Genomic DNA, 14,773 nt, shown 5'->3' with positions numbered 1-14,773 from the left:
GAGAATCCTGTGGACAGAGGAGCCTGGTGGGCTGCTCTCCATAGGGTTGCACAGAGTCGAACATGACTGAAGCGAGTAAGCATGCATGCATGCATGCATTGGAGACAGAAATGGCAACCCACTCCAGTATTCTTGCCTGGAGAATCCCAGGCACAGAGGAGCCTGGTGGGCTGCCGTCTACGGGGTCGCACAGAGTCGGACACGACTGAAGCGACTTAGCAGCAGCAGCAGCAGAGGGTAAAGAATCTGCCGCACTGTGGGAGACCTGGGTTCAGTCCCTGGGTTGGGAAGATCCCGTGGAGGAGGGCATGGCAACCCACTCCAGGATTCTTGCCTGGAGAATCCCCATGGACAGAGGAGTCTGGTGGGCTGCCGTTCATGTCGTCATAAAGAGTCAGACTCAACTAAGTGACTAAGCATAGCACAGGTGCTTACTCTGGTCTGACAGGTGATGTGAGTATTCACACTGGGCCCGGGAGGCTGAATGGGGGTCAGTGAGGCCGGGCTCAGTGGGCAGTCATCAGCCATCTAGAGTAGACAGCATCTGTAGCCAGAGTTTCCCACACTGAGCATCTGAGGAGCCCGTGTGTTCACATCTACCCGAGGAGGCCTTCTCTGCACGTGAGCGAGTGTGTGCGGACTCACAGGCCCTTGGGCCTCAGCTCCACCCCGGGGACGCTGCCTGCTCCCCTGACGCCGGCCCCCTTAGCCCCCCGCTCCTGGGGGTGTCTGTCCATGTGCTTGTGCCCCTGACTTCCCTTGCGTTTTCTTGTCCGTCTCTGCTGCTGGTCTCCAAACCATCAAGGCCCGGGCTACCCTGTCTCCCCTCTGTCGTCCCAGGATTGCCTTAGGACTGAGCGGGTTCTCCAGGGCTCTGTGCGTGGCTTTCCCCTCTTGGCTGTGGCCGTCTCAGGAGGTAGAGGACATTGTGTCTTCCTGGTGCTGTCTCTGCACTGGGCACCCAGCGTCATGGTCTGCTTCCATGCGGCTCTCAGTCTTCGGGTGGCGTGTGCGTGTGTGTGCATGGGTGTGCGCGCATGTGTGTGTGTGCGCGTGTGTGCGTGCGCGCGTGGGTGTGTGGGTGGGTGGGTGCGTGGAGGCTCTGCGTGGTCCTGCACGTGGCTCCTCGTGTCAGTGGGATTTACCTTTTAGGTGAACCCTGTAGTGTGTGTGTGTGTGTGTGTGTGTAAGGCTCTGCATGGTCCTGCATGTGGCTCCTCGTGTCAGTGGGATTTACCTTTCAGGTGAACCCTGTAGTGTGTGTGTGTGTGTGTGTGTGTGTGTGTGTGTGTGTGTGTGTGTGTGTAAGGCTCTCTGTGGTCCTGCACGTGGCTCCTCATGTCAGTGGGATTTACCTTTCAGGTGAACCCTGTAGTGTGTGTGTGTGTGTGCGCGTGTGTGCGTGGAGGGCTCTGCGTGGTCCTGCATATGGCTCTTCGTGTCAGTGGGATTTACCTTTTAGGTGAACCCTGTAGAGTGTGTGTGTGTGTGTGTGTGTGTGTGTGTGTGTGTGTGTGTGTGTGTAAGGCTCTGCGTGGTCCTGCATGTGGCTCCTCGTGTCAGTGGGATTTACCTTTCAGGTGAACCCTGTAGTGTGTGTGTGTGTGCGTGTGCGCGTGTGTGCGTGGAGGCTCTGCGTGGTCCTGCACGTGGCTCCTCGTGTCAGTGGGATTTACCTTTCAGGTGAACCCTGTAGTGTGTGTGTTTGTGTGCGCGTGTGTGCGTGGAGGCTCTGCGTGGTCCTGCATGTGGCTCCTCGTGTCAGTGGGATTTACCTTTCAGGTGAACCCTGTAGTGTGTGTGTGTGTGTGTGTGTGTGTGTGTGTGTGTAAGGCTCTGCGTGGTCCTGCACGTGGCTCCTCGTGTCAGTGGGATTTACCTTTCAGGTGAACCCTGTAGACAGTCCTGCCCCAGAGGATGTGAGTCCTTTGATTGTGGTCTCATTGTACAGTGACCCGCTCCTCAGAGTGACCCACACACGGGCTCTGTGTGGCTTAGGATGCTTTTGGCTGCTGAAAGTAACTCAGAATCACGGGAGCAGCAGGGACAGTGTATTATCCCCTGTGAAGGGGGCCCGAGGGAGGGAGGCCGCAGGGCATGTTAGCAGCTGCGTGATACCCCCGGGCCTGTGCCTGCCTCTCTCTCCTGCCGGGCTGCCCACCCCCTGGGCTTCTCTGCAGGTCTGCCCACAGGCCTGGCACGGGTGCGGTCCAGCTGTGTGTGTGTCTGGCCCTCCTGGCAGATGAAAGTGGGGTGCTCCGCTGTCCCTCCCCTGTTTCAGCGTTTTTGTGTCGAAAGGCCCACACTCAGATAGTGGAGAGAGGGCTGTGCTGTACCCCGGTTGCCGTCACGTAGCCTCAGCAGTGGACCACACGAGGCCAGTTTACTTACATCGCTTTTGCTCCCCCACCCCATCATGTGGAAGCAGAATGTATTGAAGGGATGATTTTGAAGGAAATCTCAGACAGTAGGTTATTTAGTTCTCGACTCCTCCAAAAGGAATGGGCTCCCCACCTAATCTTACCACCACTGTCGCTCCCTGCTCCTTTGGATGGCTCGTTCCCCTCGTGTCATTAAACGCCCAGTCCAGTGCACTTCTCGCTGAGCGTCTCCGGTGGTGTAGTGTTCCCTGCGTTTCTCTTTCCCCGAGTGGAGAGACATTTTCCAGGAGCTTTCCTCAGGTTTCCTGTCGTATCTCGTGGCTGAGAGTTGTGTCTCAGGCCCCTGTGTTAGCCCAGGGTCTGGGGAGGGACAGGAGGATGGGGTGGTTTTACACTCATGAGATGCTGCCTTCCTAGCTGAGGTCAGGGTCCCCTCCTTTGGAGTGTGCGTTGCAGAACAGGCCCTATGTCTTTTGCCTAGGAGGACAGGGCAAAGGCAGCCAGCAGTCTGGAGACACTTGCTCAATAGGGAGTCCCTTGCCAGATTGGAGAAGGAAATGGCAACCCACTCCAGTACTCTTGCCTGCAAAATCCCATGGACAGAGGACCCTGGTAGCTTCCAGTCCATGGGGTTGAAAAGAGTCAGACATGACTGAGCGACTTCACTTTCACTTTCTGCCAGATAGGGAAGCCTCCAGTTCGGCCTGGAAACCTCTGATATGTCTTCATTAGCTGCCCAGCTGACCTCAGGCAGTGAGGTATCGTGTCTGCAGGCCCCCAGGCCCCGTCTGCTGTCTGTTTTCCTGAGGAGTTTGATCTGCGTCTTCAGAGCCTGAAACCATCTTGCAGAGCCCGAGGACCAGTGCTGATCTCAGCGCCCTCTGCAGCTGGCCCTGGGCTGGGCTGGCTGTGCGTGGGTGCCGGGCGGGTGGGAGAATGACGTCCCTGGTGAGGCTTTGACCAGCACCTGAGAGGTGGGTGGGTTGGTGGCTGTGGGGGGTGGGGTGACTTTGGCCTTGCAGGGGTTTCTGGGGCCCTCCTTTTCCCTGAGAGTGAGGTTTCCCCTTGGGTTTCAGGCTGTGTAGGGAGCCTGTTTCCTGCCACTCACGTCTGGGTGGAGTGTAGTGAGGTGGAGTGTAATGAGGTGGAGTGACAGGCACGTCCTGGGGCCCTTGTCTTTTGCTCCCTGAGTGGTCTGAGCTGTTGGGGCTCCTTTGCAAGGTGAGCCTGCGGGTGGCCAGAAGCCAGGCCGGGACCTCCATCGTTGCATGTAGAGGTGAACACTGCTCTGTCCCTTCAGCCTTAATTGACTCGCTTTAGGGACACTTGTCTTCTCAGCTGCGTTACAATACTTGATAGTGCCACGCACAGTCTGTTCTTCTGTGATTCTTGAATCGAGGGTCGTTTCACTGACCCTGTAGCTTCCTGAGCCTGAAGAGGAGTTATTTAAAGGCTAAGGTTAGTCTGAAAGATGTAGATAATACCAGCTCCACCAGCCATTGTTTTGAGTGCTTCATATTCAGGACCACGGGGCACAAACGGCTGGCCTGAACTTGACTTTCAGTCTACAGGTGGCTGCGTGTGTGTGTCCACGCACGTGTCTGCTGGGTGGGTTTTACTTTTGGACTTTGGACAGTTTTACATTTGGGAGATGTGTGTTTCTGAGTGTTCTCCGAAGAGCGAGGATGAGGCAGAGCCGTGCTTGCAGCACCCCAGTGTGCGTGCCCGCATGGCCACGAGCTGGCGGCCTGCTGGTAGCTGCCTGCCTGAGGGCACTCTCCTGCCCTCTGCCCTCGGGGTCCTCTGCCGGGGTCCTGCCCATCGTGTTCCCTGCCTGGGCCGTGTGGCACCCTAGTTTGGCACCTAATAGGCAGTCAAATATTCGTTGAGTCCATTATTTTTTTTAACTTCAAAGCAACCTTCCAGTTATGAAGGAGGAAATTGAGATTAAAAGAGTTTAAATATTTTGTCTAAAGTTATACAGTCTCTAAATGGCCAAGTACGTCCTGAGGGCCACTTTGACTCTAAGGCTAGTAATTTTGTTGATTGATTGACTGAATAAGTGATTCTTTAAATTCTATAGTGCTTTACGGTTTTCAGAAGTTACACAGACAATTTCATACAGTAGTCCCATAATAACCCCCTTTCCACCCTGTATTGCCCCTGCCCCCTTCCCGCTCCTCGCCAGCAACCACTAGTGTGTTTTCTCTATGCGAATGTTTTTTTTTTTTTTTTATTCACTAGTTTGTTGTGTTTTTTAGATTCCACATATTAGTGATCAGTATTTGCCTTTCTCTGTCTGACTTATTCCACTTAGAAGGCTAGTCGTTTTTCCACTAAATCCCTTAAACTCTTTACAGCCCGGACTTGTACGTAGCAGACAGGATATCGACCGCTGTTTGAAGAGTTTCCGCAGCGTGGTCTGCTCTGGCTCTGAGCGGGCATCATGACTGGAAAGCAGGCGGTGGCGAGGCGCCTGTCATTGCTTCAGCCAGTGGCACTGACTGCTCTTGTTAGGTGTGCGGGTCTCAGTGTGAAAATGCTTACTGGCATCAGAAATTATTTCCTTTCCAAAGTAATCTGGTAATCTCCATTATTCAGCTCAGGCTACCATGGCAGAATACCATAGACGGGGAGGCTTGAACAAGTGAAACTTGTTTCTGGCAGTCCTGGATCAGGGTGCCAGTACGGCTAGCTCTGGTGAGGGTTCTCATCCCATTTTGCAGACAGAGAGCTCTCTTATAAAGATAGCCCTCCTGTCGTATCAGGCCCACTCTTATGACCTCATTTAACCTGAATTACCTTATTCACCGGCCCTGTCTCTGTCTACAGTCATGTTGGGTTTCAACAGAGGAATTTTTTTCGGGGGCTGGGGGTGTCACATACACAATTTGGTACATAGCATCAGGTTTTAGGTGAGAAGATAGTAAGAACCTGGAATTTGCCTATCTATCACAAGGGAAAAAATGTGAGTAAAATTACCTGTCATGCACTACTGTTAATCATAGGGTGATTTGCAATGTTCAGGATTGTAAATTGTATTCCTACTTCCTTCTCTGATTCACTCTCTGTTTCTCTGATTTCATTGCTTGAGACCAGATCTGGAATCATGTTGTTCTCCTGTCTGTGCCTGCTCTCCTCCCCTGGGTACCCCCCGCAGGCTGGCCTTGAATTCATTGGATTTAAAAATTTTTTTTCTTTCCACCTTTTTTACTGGCAGAATTTTAGATCTGTAGAAAAATGGAAAGGGTAGTAACAGTGAACAGCCATATTTACCATTTAACATTTTGTCATATTTGTTTTATAACTCAACATGGATACTTATGCACACATATACACACATACACAGAAAAATACTTTTTATTCTTGAGACATTTGAAAGTATCTATCATACACCTTTTTACTCCTATATAATAACAGAGATATTTTTATATAATCACATGTTGTTTTCACATCTGAGAAATTTAACATTGATAGACTATTAAGTTAGGGCAAAAGTAACTAGGGTCAAACACATCTTTATTAATCAGAATAGGAACCATTACAATCAACATACTTTGCCAATGAGAAGTAAGTTTGTTTATTCCTGTAGCATAAAAATCTATGCTTTGGGATTCAACAAACTCTTGGAAAGCATTTCCTATCTCCTTCTGGTTTGTAAATGTTTTCCCTGCAAAAAGTTGTAGAGATGCTTGAAGAGGTGGTAGTTGGTTGGTGAGAGGTCAGGTGAACATGGTGGATGAGGCAAAACTTCATAGCCCAATTTGATCAACTTTTGAAGCTTTGGTTGTGCAACATGTGATCAGGCGTTGTTGTGGAGAAGACCTGGGCCCATTCTGTTGACCCACTCTAGCTGCAGGCATTGCAGTTTCCACTGCATTTCCTCAATCTGCTGAGCATACTTCTCAGATGTAATGGTTTCACTGGAATTCAGAAAGCTGTAGTGGATCACACGGGCAGGAGACCACCAAACAGTGACCATGCACTTTTTTTGGCGCAGGTCTGGCTTTGGGAAGTGCTTTGGAGCTTCTCAGGCCAGCCGCTGAGCTGGTCATTGGCAGTTGTATAGAATCCACTTTTAATTGCCTGCCAGGCTCCTTTGTCCCTGGGATTCTCTAAGCAAGAATACTGGAGTGGGTTGCCATTTTATTCTCCAGGGGTTTAATTGCACATCACAATCCAACTGAGAAATGGTTTGTTGTCGTATAGAATAGGAGAAGACGACAATTCAAAACAACAGTTTTTTTTTTTTAATTTTCGGTCAGCTCATGAGGCACCCACTCATCGAGCTTTTCCGCCTTTCCAAGTTGCTTCAAATGCTGAGTGATCGTAGAATTATCAGCGTTGAGTTCTGTGGCAACTTCTCCCGTAGTTGTAAGAGGATCGGCTTCGATGATTGGTGTCAGTTAGTTGTTGTCGACTTCCAGGGCCGGCTACTGCACTCCTCATCTGCAAGGCTCTTGTCTCCTTTGCAGAACTTCTTGAAACACCACTGCACTGTATGTTCATTAGCAGTTCCTGGGCCAAATGTGTTGTTGAAGTTGCAAGTTGTCTGCACTGTTTTAGGACCCATTTTGAACTCAAATAAAAAATCACTCAAATTTACTTTTTGTGTAACATCATTTATATAGTCTAAAATAAATATAAATAACATGTAATAAGTCATTAGCAATAAAAAAATGAGAAATGTGCATTAAAATGATGTATAGCACAACCACATTTATTTAAGAATGTATTCCAGTATCAAATGGCAAAGTTCAACAATCCAAAATCCCAGTTACTTTTGCACCAGCCTTATTCAAATTCCCCCATTTTCTGTTCTGTTTTGTTTTTTAATAACGTTCATCCTGTCTCTGGAGCCTTATTTATCTGGACCTCCCCGCGCGCCCCCTGTGTTTGGCCAGACTGCTGCCTTGAGCTTCCTGAAGCTTATGCCATGCTGCTCCGCCTTCACGCCTCTGCACTGGCTGGTTACCTTGTTTGGAGCCTGTCTCATCCCATTTCTTCCTGCTGAAAAGCTGTGTTTCTAAGCACATTTTAAGTGGTTCCTTCCTCGTCCATAAAATGTTTCTTGGTATCCTCAGGTGTGCTCACTCCCCTCTACTGTGTGAGCTCTCTGTTCTCTTTTATATAACGTTTATTACATCCTGTCCTGTATTAAATGTAGAATTTATGGACTTTTTTCCCCATCTACCTTTTAGAACTTTGCACTTCTTGAATACAGGTGCTTTGTAACCTTTACCACACTTTTCTGTTGCTAAGTATTTAATTGGCCTACATCCAGAATGCTTTACATGGTGTTTTATTTTTAGAATGATTCACTTATTTATAGTGTTTTCCACTTTGGTCTGAAATTTCTAGTTTCCAGACATCATCTTAAAGGATGAAAAGAACTGAGGGGTGTAGACTTTAACATGGACACAGGGTTGGGATCTGAGTTTTTTGTGCTCTCTGGAGCTGTGTCCACAGAGTCAGAGCTGTCATGCCACGGCTCTGCCCCATGCCGTGTCTCGCAGGGGTTGTGTTCAGAGTCCCGTTGGTGAGTGGGTGATGAACTTGGGGTGTTGGATAGCCTGTTGTGTCCGCAGCAGGAAGCACTGGGAATGACACAGAGCAGCTGTAAGATCTCTTCTTTTACATCTAGGTTCGAGATGCAGCAATAAACAGCTTAGTGGAAATTTACAGACATGTAGGAGAACGTGTGAGGGCAGATCTCAGTAAAAAAGGATTGCCACAGTCCCGGTGAGTTCAGACTTTTTTCCTTTCTCTTGCTCTTTCCCCCCCTCTTTCTCAGTTAACATCCTGGTTTGCACTGCTTGTTTTGTTATGGGGTAATGTTTTTGAAAGACGACATGGTGAGAAGATTGGTGGATGGTGATCTTGTCCAGATCACGCCTCAGGGGTCCCCTTTCATTCCACTTGCTCAAAAGTAAGACTTTCTCACCCAGACATCTGACCTGGTCCCATGCCACTGACTGTTTTTAGAAGCATATTTAAAAGTGATTAGTGTTGAAAGATTTTGCATTCTCTGGGTTCATGTGGTTCTACATTTCGTATGTACATGGAACCTGGTATCTTGGGGGCTTGGAGTGTATTTGTTTGAATGAAGCCTTTCCCAGATAAATCTGGATAGAAATATATAAGTGATAATTCTGGACGTCTTTGAGATGGTAGCTTTCTGGCTAGTAATGCCAGTTTCAACATGCAAGTCTCCAGTGCAAGGAGATTAGTGTCTTACCATATCCAGAGTCCCCTTGAGTCCACAGATGTTTTCTGTTGTCAAACTTTTAAAAATAACGAAAATCAGTTATCTATGATTTTTAACTATGATGTAGAAATTTTATACCAAATGAATTTTAAACCTTTTGACTGTCTAATTGGGAGAAGGTAATATGAAAACCCTGGGAAGTTAGGCCTGGATGGGACTCTCCAAGTGGTTTGTCTGGGCCTGTTATTGTGCCCATGGGGACAACTGTGGCCCGGTGACAGGAAGTGACTGGAGACATGACCCAGCTAGAAAGTCAGGGCTCAGGCTGATATCCTGTGCTTCATTTTCTCTATCCAGTCCACAGATGAGCTTGGAGAGTATTGGGCATCTCCACCTGGGGCAGAATGTTGAGATACACAGGAGCCATCTGTCTTGACGCCCCTCAGTTGGGTGTGATGGAAGTGGGCGACTGGCCCTGCAGTCAGGATGCTGGTGGCACTTGAGGGGGGCAGCCTTCCTTGTCGAGTGTCACATCTGACCCCATCATGGTCCCTGGGCCTTTGCTTTTTTTTTTTTAAAGCACTGCAGTATTTTATAACAGTAGAAAATGCTGGGGATACTCGGTACTAGCAGACAGCGTGATCCGTGAGCCCTGGGGGCGGGGTCAGCAGTTGGTGTGGTGGACGCCAGCCGTTTACACTGAAGCCTTTCGGTGGACAGGGTCATCGGACGAGAATACAGCCACTCTTCATGTTTTTTACGTGAAGGTAACCTGTGAGAGCAGGGGTTTTTAACTCTGGCATCTTATGAACCTCCACCTCGTAGTCTCTGAATATATGCTGAGAGCACTCGGGAGGGAGGTGAGCTACCGAGGCCTGCGCGGCTCTCAGGGAAGGCTGGAGGCTGCAGGGAAGCAGGGGCTGCCTGCTGATGACGTCACCGTCACTGCTGGGCCGTGACGGCCTCTCCTGCCCGAGGCCTGCCGTCACCTCGCTGAGTGCCTCGTGGCGAGCCTAGGCCATGGCCGGCCCGTCTTCCCCGTGGGATGCCTGTGTCACGTTCAGCAGTCGCTACAGCAGCTGACAGCTGGGCACGTGACGTGGTGAAACTGAGGTCTAGCGAGGTGGGCGCAGAGGGCGAGTCACGCTGCAGGCCGAGGCATCCTTACATAGCCTGCATGTGGGGTCGGCCTGGCTCTGCCTGGACACTAGACTGCGGGGCTGCCCATCATGTCCACAGAGCGGGGTCGGGAGCCTGGCCCGGGTGTGGCTGCCCACCTGCCTTCCTGTTGGGACTCTGGCATTTGTGGAGCCTTGGGTGGTGCTGGTTGAACAGCCCCCACAAACCCTGGCCCTCGGGCTTAATGAGCTTGCCTAGTGCCAGCATTCCGTGCGTCTTGTCCCGGCTTGTGGCTGGGAATTGAGCATGTCCTGTGTGACTCCACCAGGAGAAACTCCAGGAATCTCGAGTCTAGTTTCCTGTGGTCCTCACCCCTTTGCTGATTTTCCTTTCTGTCCTTTTATATTGTAATAATCACGGCTGTCGGTGTGACTGTGCCTGAGTCCTCCCAGTGAGTCGTGAAACCTGGGCTGGTCTTAGGGACCCCACAGAGTGAGTGAGGCAAGGTCCTGGAGCTGGGGCTAGAGCCTTCGCTTGCAGACTCCCAGTCATGGTTTTTTCCCCACTGTCAACTCTACTCCCTTTAAAAAAAGAAAAGATTAAAAAGAAGTAGCAGAAGAGTTAGTGCCTCTGTGATTAGGAATGCGTTTCCACTGTCTCATGTTAGCTGAAATCCTTCCTCAAATTCTGGACCAAAAGGACAGGGTAACCTAAGGAAGTGACCACAGCCTTACAGCCATTGTCATAAACTGGCAGACACGGCGCTTGAAGAACTCAGCTGTTAGTTCTTTATGAAACTTGACCGGAAGAATCGGAAACCTTATTTATCTTTATTACAAGACAGTTACATAAAACCTTGCACTGTGAGGGTCAGAAGCTCTGACTGTCACCTTAATTTTGATGGGGAGGAGTCCAGATAGACTAGGTCATAGAAAGAATCTCCTTCCGTCATTTGGAAAGTTCAGTATCTGCTCTGTGTGGCTCCAAGTGGCTGACTAGAACACCTTGAATATCCTAGACTTTTTACATCTTTATATAGGTTTTTTGTTGTTACGTGAGCATAGCAGAGTCTTTAGCTTGAAAGATTCCATAGCACTAACAAAATATTGTGGAATTTGCCTAATGTTTTCTAAAACTTGCCTTTAGTCCTGGGATAGAAAATGCTGTCCTCTAGCCGCTGTCCTTGGCAATCTAATGGTTCAGAATCCACGTGTCCATTTTTCAGGACACAATTGAACCTGGTTGGGGAACTAGGGTCCCACATGCCTGTGCACTGCAGGTGAAAAAGACAATGTTGTCTTATGAGTTTGTTCTCAACAAGCTTGAAAACTTGAGTGAGTACTGTGTTTGAGAAGATTAATTGTGTCTCTAGGAAATAAAATACATGATGAAAAAGAATGCCTTTCTCACATCAGCTAACTGATGTAGTAAGAGTGATCTGATTTAGGCAGCAGTTTTCTTTGCCCATTTCACAAAGGAGAGAGAGTTGCGTATTCTTCAGCTTCACTTTGAAGGAGCTAGAATCATCCTTTGGGGCCATGTGTTCTATTGTTATTTGAGTATGTCATCTGTTGCTAAAGTCACTTTCATCCAGAGGAGAGAGTGGCGATGTGCAGCCCAATCTCCATCTTAGAAGGCGTCCTCTATGTGGGGTCTCAGCACAGCTGAGCTGTGAACGTCAGTCAGCATAGTATTTGGGCATGTTCTGTTGTTTTACATGTATTGTTTTCACAGTTCACACACATGATGTGTTCAGAAACCGAGTACTGCACGATTCACTTCTCACTGTCCGTTTTTAAGAGGCCATATCGCTGTAGGATATTTGTGAGATGTCTCTGGATCTCAGGAAAATGTCGGTAGATTCCTGTCACTTACTCTCCAAGGCTTCCCTTCACAGACAGATGCTGTCTGCCCACGTGGACACTCACTGTCACCCCACCGTATATGCCAGAAAATATTTCTATTCCGTATGGTATGATTTAGTTTGTGAGGCTTTGATAGAAAGACTGTTGGTGTGAAGTTTCTTCTGGAACCACCATTTGGGAACCAGGCTCCTGAGACAGCAGCTGCTTCAAGTCTGAGGATAGTGGTAAGCTATAGTTGTAGGCTCTAGATAGAGCTGAAACTTGTCATTGAACACATTGTAGCTCTTCAGTGAACTTGGTGAGCCTGCAGTTTTGAATATAGCTCTCATAGTATTTGTTTATAAAAAACTTGCAAACATTCACTAGACATTATTATCTAATGATTGTATTGTTAAGGGGAGAATTGAAGCTTTCTTATTTTTGGTTTTAATTTGCTTGCCAAAACTTTGGTGTTAACAGGGAGGTCCCAGGGCAAAAACAGATGAGAAATGTGCTCGGTAACAGCCCTGTTGTTTCTTTTTTTTTTTTTTAGTTTGTTTTTGGCTGCACTGGGTCTGTGTTGCCACTTTCTCTAGTTGTGGAGAGTGGGACTGCTCTGCAGCTGAAGCGCTCAGGTTTCTTATTGTGGTGGTCCCTCTTGTTGGAAAGCATGGCCTCACAGCTGCGACTCACAGGCTTCCTTGCTCTGCAGCGTGTGGGGTCTTCCCGGACCCGGGATCAAACCCGTGCTCCTCGCATTCATAGGCGGATTCTTAAGCCCTCGAGCCCTAGTGAAGTCCACCCCTCTCATTTTCTGTAAGTCATTCATACAGGGAGGGTGACTAGATTCATAAGGTACTTTGGGAAAAGGGCAGTTTCTTACCCCTTCTGCCGCTCCCCAGACTCTTGCCACTGTTTTCCTGACTCTCGTATCTGGTGCTCTGTCTCAGTGCTACGCGTGTCCTGCTATCTCTCAGCTTTTTGTCGCTCTTAAGACCTTTACTTCACACTATGAAGCGTGAATTTCAGTTCTGTCCTCCTGCCCGCCCTCAGGTATACTTTCCCTCCCCACATCCACCGGACCTAGTCATGCTCTCATGTCATTAGGACACCGTTTTGTTTGTTCTGTCACTGCACGCCACTCACAGCTCACTGTTAGTGCTTGGCACGCGGGCCCTGCCCGCCGCCCCCGCCGCCCCCTGGCTCTGTCTGTCTCTGGCCTGTGCGGTTGTCTGCACGCACCCCCTGCGCTCGGCTGGCTGCACACTGCGGTTGGGTGCGTCTCCTCCCACCTTCCCGGCCACACCGGCCACCTCCGCCGCTTTCTCTGTCCGCCTCCCAGGGCCGCACTGCACCTTGCTTGGAGGCGCAGCTGCTGACTCTTGGAGACATCGTCTTTCTTGGTTTTCTCCCTCACCAGTCACTTTTTGAGGAAAGATGTGGACAAGAATAGTTTTTCGAGCCTGAGAATATCTTTATTCTCTCTTGATATTGGTAGTTCGTCAAGGCCTAGAAATCTAGGTTATAAGTCCTTTTTTTCATCCAAAATATGGAAGCTCATGTGCTTCCCTCCCCTAACTGAGTCCCAGCTTTCAGTGTTTCTTGTGAGAGGTCCACAGTCATTCTGATTTTTTTGTCATATGTTGTCTCTTTGCTTCTCTTTGTTCTCATTGTTGATCTGAAACTTGATAGTGGACCTTATATGAGGCTCGTTTCTTATGCATTTGGAGGGCCTTTCACAGTGGAACCTCATGTTGTCTAGTTCTGGGCAGGTTTCTTTATAATGACCTCTTGGACTAGTTGATCCTTTGATCCTCTTATTTTTCTCTCCCATTTATAGCTTCACAGTTTTGCCCTGTGAGTAATGCTGCTGTGACATAGGATGTATATATATCTGTTCCATTCCCTGCTTTCAGTTCTTTGGGTATATAGTCAGTAGAAACTGGTGCAAGTGGTAATTCTGTGTGTAAGTTTTTTGAGGAGCTGCCGTTCTGTTCTGTAGCTGTTGCACCAGTTTGGATTTCTGTCAGCAGTGTATATCCTGCCAAAAATTGTTATTTTCTGTTTTATTTTGATCACTAGCCTTCCTAATAGGTTTCTCATTGTGGTTTTGATCTCAGGGAATTTTTGTTGGAACTTGGTTGAAAATGAACTGACCATTAATGTAAACATTTCTTCCTGTTCACTTATTTTCCATTGATCTACATGCCTGTCCTACCAGTAGTACATCATCTTCATTAATGTAACTTCGTAGTAAATTTTGAAGTCAAAGTTTGTTCTTTTTAAGATTGTTTTGGCAATTTTTGGTGCCTTGCATGTCCTTGTGAATTTTAAGTTGTATTTGTCAATTTTTGCCTGAAAAAGGCACCTGGGATTTGGGTAGGAAATGAATCTATAATGAGTTTGGGCAATATTACCATCTTAATAACATTGTCTTCCAATCCATGAACATGGAATGTCTTTCCATTTTTAGAAGTGTTTAATTACTTTGAGTGATTGCTCAGTAGTATCCAGAGGACATGGCTTGCACTTCTTTTGTTAAATTTATTCCTTGTGTTTTCTTTTGGTGCTATTCTAAGTAGAATTTCTTTTCTTATTTTCAATTTCAGATGGTTCATCATTAATGTATATAGATTACAGTTGTTTTTTTTTTTTTATATTGATCTTGAATCCTGCAACCTTGCTGAACTCTCTGGTTCTATGGTTTTACTGTGGACTGCTTGGGATTTTTAAATACAAGATATGTCAACTGCCAGTAGAGAGAGTTTGTACCTCTTAATCCCCAACTACATATTATCCCTCACCCTTACCTCTTCCCACTGGCTTGTTTGTTTTCCATATCTGTGAGTCTGGTTTTTTGTTTGTTTTCTTCACTAGTTTTATTCCACACATAAGTGATAGCATATTGTGTTTGTCTTTTTCTGACTGGCTTATTTCATTTGGTATGGTGTACTTTCATTTTCATTCATCTCAAAGTATTATCTAATTTCCCTTTTATTTTCATCTGACCTGTTTGTTATTAGGGCTGTTCTATTAAATTCCAACATTATTTCTATTTGTTATTCATTTCTACTTTTATCCTGTTATGGTCATAAATCATAATTCCTGTGTTCCATGGTTTTAGTTCTTTGAAATTTATTGGGGCTTGTTTTATGGCCCAGTATGTGGTCTGTCCTAGAGAATGTTCCAGGTGCACTTGATAAGAATCTGTATTTTGTTGT

General features: G+C 47.6%; 1 protein-coding gene across 29 annotated transcripts in view; it reads left to right on the top strand.

Annotated features, from left to right (window-relative positions):
- Positions 1 to 14,773, top strand: part of CLASP1 (cytoplasmic linker associated protein 1) — a 268,492-nt gene that overhangs the window by 98,182 nt on the left and 155,537 nt on the right. For 28 of the 29 annotated variants that reach the window (XM_070476332.1, XM_070476358.1, XM_070476337.1 and 25 more), the window contains exon 7: positions 8,026 to 8,123. The exons of the other annotated variant lie outside the window; for it this stretch is intronic. In XM_070476332.1, coding sequence (XP_070332433.1) covers positions 8,026 to 8,123 — 98 coding nt within the window. The remainder of the gene's footprint in view (positions 1 to 8,025; positions 8,124 to 14,773) is intronic. 29 annotated transcript variants of the gene reach the window in all.

This window comes from Odocoileus virginianus, chromosome 13 (genome assembly GCF_023699985.2).
Source record: "Odocoileus virginianus isolate 20LAN1187 ecotype Illinois chromosome 13, Ovbor_1.2, whole genome shotgun sequence".
Classification (NCBI taxonomy): Eukaryota; Metazoa; Chordata; class Mammalia; order Artiodactyla; family Cervidae; genus Odocoileus; species Odocoileus virginianus.
The sequence above is the reverse complement of the archived record's forward strand: the minus strand, read 5'-3'. Positions and strand labels throughout refer to the sequence as shown.